Raw genomic sequence first — 12,789 nt, 5'->3', positions numbered from 1 at the left:
AAAGCGATCCACTTGGTGAATGAGCTAAAAAAAAAAGGGACTGCAAATGATGATGAAAATGATATGCTGAGATCGTAATGAAGATGAGCTTATAAAGCCGTTGGAAAGGTAATGCTTATCCGAAGGAGAGAATCAAACAAGTCTTGAACTCGGAAGGTGCCCCCTTCCACATCTAGGGCTTCGACGTCGGCGGGTGTGATCGACGACTGAAGTAAGTCCTAGGCAACCCGATAATCTCCAATGCCCCTCCTATTATCTTGGGCCTTGGATTTCGATGGAACTTCCATTGAAGAAGAAACCTCAGCCGGTAGGTCAATTGGGCGAGGTGACATGCACATCGAAATCCGAAGGGTGTCCGAACTCCATTACGATGAAGAGATAAAAGGTGGGGGAATTGAATCCCTTGGGGCGACAGACCTAAAAGGCTGAGCATCTCATAGCGCCAAAGGCTCCTTCCTCGAAGGAGTGCGGCTAGGCCCCAAGGCACCATTGATCGTGGGCTGGGCAAGAATGGCTTTAGTTTGGCTATGCTTCAGAGCTGGTACTGCACTTGCCTTCTTTCTCTCGACAGCCCGATGAAGAACCTTGATGTCCTCGGCCCTCATAGCTGCGTAGAAGATGAAGTTATTCAAAAGAAGTAAACATCGAACTAAAAAACTAACCCACTTACTCATAGGATCAATCGGGCTCAACCCAATCTTGAATAAGTTCTCCTTGGTCAAGAGCTTGGAGAGCGGAGGGGGAGTGAGACTGAAGATCTACGCCGGTGATTCCTCCTTGACATATGAAAGGATAAGAGCTCTAACTACCGACCTCTAAGGTTGACCCCATAATGTGTAGAAGCCCCAGGGTTGCTCGGTCAAGACAAAGAAAAATCGCTCCTTCTAGTTATGCACTGATAAAGGAGCACCTCGAAAGAGACGTCGTCCCTTCCAAGGAGAAGTGTACCACCATCTGGCCTCCTTAGGGTGCTCTTTTGGCATGAAGCAAGCCCTGAAGAGGCGGGAGGTTGGTTTGACCCCGAGGAGAAGACAGTGGACTAAGAAAGCTAAAATCTAGTGCCATGAGTTCGGTGCTATACTGCAAGGGCTTACTCGATATGTAGTAAGTAATTCTATAACCAAATAGTGAAAAGGTAATTTGAAGCCGACCTTCAAAGATTCTTTAAAAAGGTTGACCCAACCTTGACGTGGAAGAGCTATACGCTCCACGGGAACAGCAACCTCCAGCCTGAATTCGGCCCAGATTTGGTACTTCAGCCTAAAGACCTTTAAATATTCTGGGGTGAGGATAGAGTTCACATGGAATGGGCCAAAGTCAGGCACCTTACTTACTTCGGGTCTATCCAAAGAAGAAGCTACATCGAACCTAAGATCCATATCTCCTGGGTCATCACCCGAGGTCTAGACGAAAGGGGACAAATTCAACACACTCATATTCAAAGGACAAGAGACTGACCTATGGGGAGATGCAACTGAGCAGAAAAGGGGATGAAGATGAGGGTTGACCATATCACGGCTTTGACTGATCAGAATCATCAGAAAGTATTAGAGCTTTCCCCTCTCTGAATAGCAGAAATAGTAAAAAGTAAAACTGTGATAGCATCTATTTATAGAAATTCAGACGGCTCCGATCTACTGACGAATCTCCTTCCTCTGTTGATGTGCACTAAATGGCAACCCATGACGGTCAGAATAGAGCTCTCGTGGATCTAGTGATCCTACGGCCTAGATGTAATGATAGTTCACCATACAAAGTCGATTCTTGACACGTGTCAACTGAAAATAGCTCGACGAAATTAGCCTCAACCTCGAACTGATACTCTCTTCAATTGACTTTATTCAAGCTCGGACTTGAAAGTGGGGGGTATCTATTGTGGATCTCTACCTCAGCCTCGGCCAGATGCATCCTCGGCACTGCTTGAACTATGGAAGATGGATCTGGTCAGACCACGTATCTACAGTAGACCTAAAGGTTGCTGAATACACCATATTGAATTGGAAGTAGTAGCCGTCCTCGGTCTTCAGCTCGTACCGAGGACTTCACCTCAGGTCCAGACGAGCTATTCAAGGTCATCCAAGGCTGAGCAACGATCTTCCAACCTCTAATGATAAAATCCATCTTTCTGCTAAATTGAAAAAGTCCAGATAAAAAAAGATTCTTTCACGATCGAGTCTCCTACAAAAAGGAAATAATCTCTTCCAATCAATCTACACACGAAATTTAGAAGGCAATCGAGACTCATGTATGACTCCAACTCCTCTCTTATAAATAAAAGAGCACAGAGACCCTCAAAGTAAGTTCTCCACTTCTACAATCTCCTTTTCATTGTTTTTTATTTCTCGAGTTGAGTGTCGGAAGGTCTTCACCACAGAACATCTCGGTGAGAACTTTTTGTAGGTTTTTGGGCGAAGCTCCAATGCCTGCAGTATCTCGATTATTTTTATCTCAACTGTCTGATCTCAGGAGCAAAGATCAGGAGTAATAATGGGCTTTCACAAAAAAGAAGAGAAGGAGATGGCTTCACCGACATTAGTTCAATGGCCAATGGTGTTGGAGTTCAAAAGAGTACCTAAGTCCTCCTCGGCATTAGCTTCCATCGATACGAAGAGGACTCCTAGGACTTCCATCTCGATTTTTCTTCGTACTTTAAGAGGATGTTTGGTTGGAGGGAGTGGAGATCTAGAATCGGAATGGATGACTCCCATTCCAACCGTTTGATTGGAAGGAGTTCCATTCCGATTCTGATTCCATGGTAGAATGGGAACAGCTCAATCTATATAGAACTTAATTTCTACTCTCTTCTATGAATTTAAATTTTTATTTTAATTTTAATTTTAATCATAAATTAAATATTTTAAAAAATTTAACTATTTTGATTCCGATTCTAACTCATTTCAATTCTCATTTTCATTTCGAATTCGATTACGTATCAAACACCCCTAACATTCTTGGCCTATCTGGGCATTCCCTTGCATCAGGCCGCGGGCCAAAAGGCCGGGCCACGACCAAATATATTCCGGGCTGGTTTAAATAGACGGAGCTAGTTTATTTTTTGAGCTAGGGTATTGCCGCGAGGGCGAGAGCGAGCGAGCGAGCGGGCGGGCGAGAGCCAGCGAGGACGAGCGAGAACGCGAGAGAGACGAGGAGGTGGAAGCGATCACAGAGATGGGAGTCGAAGACGAGTATCCTTCTATTTCCCTTCATTTTTTTTTTTTGGGAACGAGGAGAGCAATGAATTCTTCCCTGTCCTCTGTATGTTTGATCTAATGTCTCCTTCTGTTTCTCTTTTGGCAGCCCTTCGGCCAGCCTCAAAATCCTAACGGCGCCGGTGAAGTCGGCTGTGGACAAGTTCCAGCTGCTCCCCGCCTTCCTAAAGGCGCGGCGCTTCCCCAATTCTCTCCCCATTTTCCCTCCATCAGCTTTGGTGGTAGATTGTGAGGGGATTGTTTGATGGGTTCTTGTTTTGGAATTGGATGCAGGTGAGGGGGCTGGTGAAGCAGCACATTGATTCTTTTAATTATTTCATCAATCATGACATCAAAAAGATCATGAAGGCCAATGATCGCCTTGTCTGCCGCTACGACCCCGACCTCTATCTCAGGCAACCCCACATCGTTCCCTATACTTCTTTTCTGCTTGATATTTTTCTCCAATGGTGGAGAAGTTCAATCTTGCTGTTCTTTTATTTTTGATCTTTTTTGGATTTGATTGGTTAAGGTACACCAACATCTATGTCGAAGAGCCTTCAGTCGATATGGATTTTTCTGTTGAGAAGCTCACGCCTCACCTATGCCGTCTGTCTGACCGAACGTATGTTGCCTTTCTTTCTTTGTATTGCAGCTTCTTTGTCGAGTCCCATAGGATATTATGGATGGTTTGAATTTGATGATGAACTCTACTCAAGACTCCTGCTGAGAAACTGTGAAGAGAGTCAGGGCCTTTGTTGGAGAACATACTTCTAGGCATACACAAACCAAATAATTTTACGTCTCGGGTCATTACAAATGGAAATGGTATGAGTTAGATGAACGTATTTCCACACATTATTGACCGGGTAGAAGGATGATTTGAAATAGTTGGCCTGTCTTCCACAAGTTAGCATCAGATGAAAATAACTAAGTCTAAATGTAAAAAGTTTTAAAAGCATATTATTGGATAAAACAAGTAAGTGGCTAGTGTTGGAGGAAAAAAGAAGTACAATAGTACAGAAAATTGGGCAACTGGAATAGATTTGCTGCTAGGATTTAAATGAGCAAACGTCAAGTATGGTAGTGCTATTAAGGTGGTAATGAGATATTTAATAGCTTTTCTTGGTGGATGTTGGGAATCGACTCAAGATTGGGTAACCTATAAAGCTATTGCATCTCTTGGGTGGATACTAGGGTCCCATCATGTTTTTACAGACCCATTGTGTTCCTACATGAGAGGTGGAATAAATTCTGTAAGGTTGGGAAATTGCCAAGCACTGGAGCCAAAAGATATACTCACTTTTTACCATACAAAATTTTTGGGGCCTCTTGATGTGAGGCGCCCTTAGAGTCCACTTCTTCCCCATACTACGAGTGAGAGGGAAAATGTAAAGACTACCATTAAAGCAGCTCATGTGAGACTTACTATATCCATGTGAATTATGTCTCCTATCTCGATGAAGGAATTATTCCACTATGGATTATTGATCAATAATCATGGTGGAATTAATGGTGTAGAGTCAAAAGAAAATAATATTCTGACTTAAGGCTGTTGATGATCTAATCCAATGAATCCGGGTTAGATATAAGCATAAAGTATTGGGAGTTTGCAAATGATTTTCTCTCTATCTTCATTAATCTGGTTCCAGTTGATAGGGGTACTGCTAGTGTAGGGCAATTCAAACCACAAAATCTATCAGGACGACATTTGTAGTTGAGTGACCTCAGAAAGGCATGATAAACAGCTTTACTTTTGACTTCATCATGGTTTCAAGTTACTCTAAATTCAGGAAATAAAAAAAATTTTTGTCTTATGTAGGCTAGAACACAAAAAATGCAATAGATCTAGTTGGATATATATATTAATGGGGAGCAAGTGTGGTTCAAGGTTCTTCTCCCATGGCCCATGTGAATCAGCAATTCGTGTTATATTAATTAATTATATGTGATGGTCAATGATGCTTTCTTATACTATTTTAAGGTACATAGTTTTAAGGCAAGGGAACCCAATATTGTCTTTCTTGTATCTTTTTGTTGGTGAAATCCTATGATGTTAAAGGGGTGAGGATTATAATGGTTGGATACATGCATCTTAGATATCAAGTGCAAAGAGCAAGGTTGTAAAAATCGATATTGAATCCTGTAGTATTGATGGTATGTACTGGAATTGACAGCATCAACAACAACAAAAAGCCATTGATACTGACCGGTATGGTCATAAAGGTTTGCACCAATATGGACTGCTACAGCTGACACGAATTGGTAGGTACAATTTTGGTATGCCAACACCTACATCAGTGCCAATTTTGTGTTGGAATAGTACAGAATTGATGGTATTGTACCATTTTAGTGATTTTTAAGTCCGTGGAGAAGAATATCAGCTGTACACTCGAATCAAGATGGAACATTCATATTTGAACCAATTCTCCTATCCTAAGATGGATTTATATTGGGAATATTTATTGAACTAAAAATCATTGAGAAGAGCATTCAATCTTGGATGTTTGGTTAACTAGTGGACATAAATGTGCTTTAAGCTCATGTCATTGGGATGTAAGTACAAAAAGTTATCAATGTGGTACTTTGGAGTACATTTCTTATTGTCAAAATTCAAACAACAACTCAAGTTTGGATCTAGTGATGGTAATATTTGAGAAAAAGTTGGCTTCTTTGGTAAGTGAACAACTATAAGGGGATCGGACATATTGGTGTGAAATCTTTTTTATTTTTATTTTCTTTTCGTTTTTGGGGATTTTGGTTGGACAGTTCCTTGGTGGTTTGTGTAGACTTAATAACTTTGTTTAAATGTTTGTGGTTGAGTTTCCAATTTAATAAGGATTCTACTCCTCCCCCTCCCCCTTCTTTGCCTCCTCTCCCCTTTTCATGTAGAGGCTTTTAATGCCAACACCTTGCAGCTATTTAAATATTTAATTGGGGACATATTTGCAAGCCAAATCATTTTGGTAGGTTGGGTGACACTCGAACAATGTGAATGCAACTTCATAAATGATTGAATTGGATTGAATATATCATAAGTTGTGGCCTAACATGGTGGGGAGCAATGATTCTATTTTCTTTAGTCTAATGCAAGGAATTCTGTACCTGTCCGAATCGGTTGGTACATCCCGTACCGAGCCGGACCGACGGGGAATCGGGATGGTTCGGCTAGCGAAATTGGTATATCGGAGGAGGGAGAGGGAAAGAGAGGGAAAGTGAGGAAGAGAGAGAGGAGGAGAGAGAGGGAAAGTCCTAGCCGTTGGAGGTTGGCGGTGGCCCGCTGCGGCCATCGGAGGGCTTCCGCTGTTTGATTATCGCCCGATAGGGCTTTTGCAAGAGCGAAAGAGAGAGTGAAAGAGCTCAGAGGGGGAGCATCGGTGTTTGATTATCGTCCTTTTTAAAAACGAAGATGAATAGTGAAGCCGACAATTGATTTGTCGGCTTCACTTTGAAACTTTTTTTAAAAAAAAGGCCAAAACAGTGAAGTCAGCAATCGGTTTTGGGCTTTTTTAAAAAAAATAGCCGTGAAACAGGGGCATTGCGGCACCGCATGCGTGGGGTGCGCCGTCCGGTGGCCAGTCGGAGGCTGTCTGACGGCGTCTTCGATGAGTTCCCCTCCCTCCTTTTCTTTCTTTCCTCCTCTCTCTATTTCTCTCTCTCTCTTTTTCTCTTTTCGGTTCGCTTCCTTTGCCTTCGTCGGTTTGCGCCGGTCCGATATGGTACGGAGCCATACCGTACCATGCCGTCGGCTGGTCGGAACGGCCACCAGTACCGGCATAGCAAACCTTGATCTAATGCCACCAAGATTTTTCGAATATTGATTGTTGTTATTTTTTTAGTAGCAGAAAGTCATCATAGATCATCAATATGCTAGTTTGTGGAATTAAAAGGGTGCACTTATAAATACAAATTTTGACCCATTGAAATTAGGTGTCCTTTGGCAAGGAGAGAGAATTTCAGGGCTCAAGTCACTCCCTTGACTACTGAGCTTGGAGAAAGGTATGTGAGGAATTTTGAAGTCCAAGATAATTGTGGCTTGAGTCTTTCAAGTAAGAATTTTCTTGTGTTTGGCGACTTTCATTGGAAATTAAACAATTGATTATTTTTTTTATTAATAACTTGGAGAACGATGTGTGAGGAATTTTGAAGTCCAGGACAAGACTCGAGATCCATTCCAACCCTTAAGCCTTGGATCAATGGTGATCTACTTTAACCTACGTGACAATCAATTGCTCTCACATTGATTATAGCCTCGAGAAAGTTAGATTTCACAATTTGAACTCCCCTATTCCATTGCCACTGCTTCGATCTAGACTTATTCATGGGTTAGGCAGTTCACTTGGCCTGCTCAAGCCTTTTGGGCAGGCTTGGGCCAAGGATTTAGGCCCAGCATCCAGGATAGATTGGAATAGGCTGTTTAATAGATGAGTTGATCTCCATCTTGGTGATTAAAGCACAAACAAGCCTCACCTAATGCGAAATTTTTGTCGTGTTGTTTGATTATGTTTGATGTATTTGTAGACTTAATTGACCATTGTTGTTGATATGTAAACTTAATGGGATAAGAGACATGTCGTAAGTTGTTAATAGTATTTAGTTATTCATATTTAGCATTTTAAAAAATTGGAAAAAAATGGTTAGGATGCTTGAGGCCCAACTTGAAGTCCGAAGCTTGAGTAAGGATTAGGCTTGGGCGCAGATGGTAGGCTGGGCCGTCCTTGGGGCTAAGTAAATTATGTTGACCTTTGGGCAAACTCTGGCACGAGCGTAGCCAACCTGGTCCATAAACAAGTCTACTTCCACCTCGAGAAGGGACTTAATGTCTCCAAATACCCATTCCACAACATTTTGTTGTGTTAAAGAATGTTAATCTAAGGGCAATACAAAGATTGTCTTATGTCCATGAATAAACATTTTTAAGGAAACATGCAAATTGCAGCAAAGTTTGTTTGAAGGACTCAATGACCGTATAGACCCTGATAAAGAGTTTCTCCATGGATTATTAGGCTAATACTCTTTTATGTGATTGTGCTTTGGATGTCTAACCAAAAGCATCTCTTATATGATATTCTTAACTTTAGTTTTGTTTGGAGGCTATTATAGTTTAGCACTTTATGCAACATATATATTCCAGCTAAGTGGACCTTTCAAACTTTTCATGCTTGATTCTATTAAAGGTCTCAGATAAGTTCTGATTTTCTGGTTGTGATGGCATGCTCTGGGGAATTGAATTTTGACATCAGTATATAAATTTTGTGTTTCAGAGAACTATAACCTGCTTTGATGTTGGCTTACTTGTGGTTATTTGTTTACCACATCGTATTGCAACTATTTAGTTTGTTATGCCATCTTTTTGCTAGTGTTTTTTATGCTGTTAATTATGCAATGTTATGTCTTGCAGTTATGCTGCTCCGATAAAGGTTGATATTGAATACACTAAAGGAAATCAAGCAAATAAGAAACCCGAGATTAAGGTATTTCTCATCCTATAACATTTACTTGCTTTATATACTTTCTTTTGGACATTGCTTATATGTTGAATTCTTAGAGAGGTCTTGTAATTGGAAGATTGCCGATTATGCTCCGAAGTTGCCGTTGTGTTCTTAGTGGAAAGGATGAAGCTGAACTTGCAAAGCTTGGTTTGTCACCTATTTTGGTTTACCACATGTTTTTCTTTATAAATTAAACCCTTTTCCTGTCTCACAAGGCTATACTCATAAAATTGTTCTTGATCCTAGGTGAGTGTCCTCTTGATCCTGGCGGTTATTTTATTGTTAAAGGAACTGAGAAGGTATTCAATGGCTGCCATGCTTTTAACTCATTGTACAGTTTGTGCTTTGCTGGTTTGTAAACTTTTGATATTAAGATGCTCTAATGAAATTGTATTCACATAATGTGATTAAGTTTCTTGTGTTTATCCTCATAACTAAGGGTACCAATTTCATCACTACGAAGTATGAACAATTTCAAGTTTCAACCATGCTCATCAACTTGTAATACTTTTGGTTCTGTGCAATTTTTTCTTTTCTTTTTTCTCTATCAAAGCAGGTGTTCACATGCCCTTCACTTGTGTAGGGACCACTTAAAAAAATGTATGGTGTTCATCTCAACCCTCATCACAATTCATTTACACTAGGTTCCACCAAAATAGGTCATGGCCACCTGACAGCCAAAATAAAAGGGGTACAATCATATGGCCTCCAGCTGAAACCTATCAGTTTTAGCAAATTGATCGGTTTCAGCTGAAACTCAATACGCTGATTTGTCATACAGAAATATTCTTACTATTTGGTTCTTGCATTTGCTTTAAGCACAGTAGGTTGTTTGTGAATGCTGATGCTTTGAAATTTATCACATGTTAAAGAAAAAGAATAGTGAATCTTGAGTCATTAATAAACTAGCCTTCCTTTTTAGCTTGGAAACTGGATTTAATATTTCTCAAGTCCTAGGAATTTTTGGACATGCCTAGGAGAATGATGAGTAGATTCAGTAAACATGGAAAATAAATTATTTTTTTCTATTAAAAGGAAGATCTTGTCCTACTTGTTCTGACAAGTGTTACATATTTGTTATTGCATACTGATTTTTGATATACTGTATTAACTAATTATGGTTTTAAGTTGTCCTTCTATGGTCTTTGATGATGAAGCTAGCTATCATATTGGTAACCTCCTTATTATGGGCCACTATTTCTTTCATGTGTAATTTCTTCAGGAGCTGCAGAATTTGCAAGTATTAGACTTTAAAATTTGTTTTTTTTACCTTTTCTTTTTAAACATCGATATTCTTTTTGTGGGTAGGGGCTAATGCTATCAAGTATTTTTGTCTTGAACATAGGGAAACTTATATATAATTTAACTATATTTCTTATATAAAAGGTAGAGTGAATGTTGTTTGCTAGGCTAGCCTTGTCTTCTCATATCTTTGAAGTCTTTTACATGCAAATTCATGATAATTTGGAGGTCTTTTACTACTTCAGAAGCTCATATAAATAATTAACTTTTTTAATGATGAAGAAAAAAATTAAGTAGGAAGAACACAAGGATGCAAATGATGGAAATAAATAAAAACTTGGAAAATACTGTTGAAAAAAAAACTTTCTACAAAATAATGACATCTAGCAAATATATATTTCTATAATATCATAATTGCCATTATTCAACTTAGAAAATAACATGATTTAGTTGTAAATCTGAACACACATAATTTTTCTTTTCTTTTTTTTTTTGTTTTCATTAGTGTGCTTGTATTTTCATGGTGCATCAATATAAATTTTCATATGTGATGTATTCTGATTTTAATTTAAATTTTATACTTCTTTTATGATGGTTTTCCATGTGAAAGAAATAGTGTCTTTGGTGTTATTTTGGGTTGGATTGAGAGGTCTACATTGTTGTTGATATGTTTGATTTGGCCTTACATTGACTCAAGTCTTTATATGCTTGAATCATCGGATGACTAACATGACAACATGGAATTTCAGGTGATCTTGATACAAGAACAACTTTCCAAGAATCGCATAATTATTGATACAGATAGCAAGGGACGGTGCGTGCTTTTTGGTTAAGATTTCCTTTTCTAACTAAATAAATTTTTGTGGGCCTTTTTTGTGATAAACAATTAATATAAATACTTTTGAGGGAGTCATTCTACATATTAAATACATTAAATCTTTGGTAAGATATTTAATGATTCAAAGTCAATACTGAATGGGCCATCCAAACAGCAGATCTAGATTCTAGACTATTGAATATGATCTACACCGTAAAGAATGCCTAAAAATAAAAGATCATGTGTTTTAATGCTCTTTAATCAAAGCATCAAATGGGTGAAAAGAGAATGGTTTTAATTGCATACGAATGCTTTGCTATGTTCAATTCATCAAAGTCTACTAAATTTCTATCTACCCTATGTTAAGATATGTAGATCATGATCAGTGAAGTGGAGCTTCAACTTGCATGCTATATCTTGTATTTTGGTGTACTACTCCAGTTAACATCGTTCTTTTTTGTACTCGCTATGCATGATTAGAACCTCAATGTAGATGAATTTTGATTTCCATCCATTTTTAATGGTTCAAAGTTAATGGCATGGATTTTCAATTTAAGTGGCCTATCTTTGTTTTTGGAATCACTATCTTTTGTCAAAAAAGTCTAAAATTTGGTGTGGATTGTAAATTATATGTATGTATATATATATATATATCGAGAGAGAGAGAGAGAGAGAGAGAGGGAGGGAGAGAGAGAGCGCTCCATTCAAATGGATTTGGAAGCAAATCTGATTGCCTTCGGAGTGATTCTGTGCCAATCTTGAAGTAAGAATGGTCCCAGTTAATAGGTTAAGGGGAGTCGTTAAGGAAAAATGCATTAATGGGATGAGATGCATTGCCCACATCCACACCCATCCTTTGGTACACTGCTTGTACATTTTCACCCTTTCTCTCCAATATAGCAATGCCACGTTTAAAAAAAAAAACTTCATTAATTGTTGGGACCAATATTTGCCATATTGTTCCAAACCGCCCGGTACAGGACATACCATACCCGTACTGGCATACCGTACCCATACTGGCATACCGTATCCATATTGGCATACCATACCGAATTGCATACCGACACTGTAATGGGATAGTATTAGTATAGTGTCCGGTATCAAGACAACGAACGTTGGTTAGGACTCATGCCTTTGATATTTCTATGATGTTTCCATTTATTGTTATAGATTAGGTGTTTATCCTAGAGGGTTTATGTTTATTGAGGAGGGGTTAGTATTTATTCTTCAGGTATTTCTATTCATTTTTGAGGGGAAAGTAGGAAGGTAGTGAGCACCATTGCAGGTTTTTGCTTATACGTGGCTCATTTGTGTTTACTCCCATGAGATTTGTGGCTATTTTGCACTAATTTGTATTTATTGCATGGAACTTTGCATTTGTCCTCCATCCTTGCTGTTTATCATGAGTGAGCCTAACCCAATCAAGGGTGAGGGGTTGAGCTTTTGTTTATTTTTGTGGTATTTCTATTAATTGGCACACACTAGGTGTTTATCTCAGAGGGGTTAGTATTTATTTTTTAGGTGTTTCTATTTATTTCTATAGGGAAGTGCATGTTTATGTTTATCCATGGCCAATTTGTGTTTATTTTCAAAAATTAATAAAGTAGCTAGTCTGTGGGAACGAGTGATTATATATGTATATATTTTTTGAAATGATAGTACCATCATATTAATGCTTCTTTTTTTTCCTCCTTAATGGTTCTCATTAACCTGTTAGCTGGGGCCCTTGTTAATTTGGGATTCGTGCGTGATCGGATAGCTCCAAAGGTAACCAGATTTGCTTTCGGATCCATTTGAATGGAGTGTAGACTATCTTTCTCCGAGTATTGGATCAAGGTTTAAAATCTTGGAGTATGCTTCAATATCATTCATGTATTGTAATGACCTAGGACCTCACCCAAAAAGATTTTCGAGTATTGGATCAAGGTTTAAAATCTTGGAGTATGCTTCAATATCATTCATGTATTGTAATGACCTAGGACCTCACCCAAAAAGATTAGCCAGAAGGTATTATTTGGATTTCTTAGTCCTATATAAGTATCCAAGATTT

The 12,789-nt window shown here is 38.9% G+C and overlaps 1 protein-coding gene across 2 annotated transcripts in view; it reads left to right on the top strand.

Annotated features, from left to right (window-relative positions):
* The first annotated feature begins 3,033 nt into the window (after positions 1-3,033).
* LOC105032868 (DNA-directed RNA polymerase III subunit 2) overlaps positions 3,034-12,789 on the top strand; it is a 62,900-nt gene continuing 53,144 nt past the window's right edge. The window contains exons 1-8 of one of the 2 annotated variants that reach the window (XM_010907450.3): positions 3,034-3,185; positions 3,298-3,379; positions 3,483-3,604; positions 3,721-3,813; positions 8,590-8,662; positions 8,737-8,827; positions 8,927-8,979; positions 10,672-10,736. In XM_010907450.3, the coding sequence (XP_010905752.1) occupies positions 3,169-3,185; positions 3,298-3,379; positions 3,483-3,604; positions 3,721-3,813; positions 8,590-8,662; positions 8,737-8,827; positions 8,927-8,979; positions 10,672-10,736 (596 nt within the window). In that variant the 5' untranslated portion in view covers positions 3,034-3,168. Of the gene's footprint in view, positions 3,186-3,297; positions 3,380-3,438; positions 3,605-3,720; positions 3,814-8,589; positions 8,663-8,736; positions 8,828-8,926; positions 8,980-10,671; positions 10,737-12,789 lie in introns of those variants that run through there. The other variant, XM_073247081.1, reaches the window with a different exon arrangement.

Source organism: Elaeis guineensis, chromosome 12 (genome assembly GCF_000442705.2).
Source record: "Elaeis guineensis isolate ETL-2024a chromosome 12, EG11, whole genome shotgun sequence".
Classification (NCBI taxonomy): domain Eukaryota; kingdom Viridiplantae; phylum Streptophyta; class Magnoliopsida; order Arecales; family Arecaceae; genus Elaeis; species Elaeis guineensis.
The sequence above is the reverse complement of the archived record's forward strand: the minus strand, read 5'-3'. Positions and strand labels throughout refer to the sequence as shown.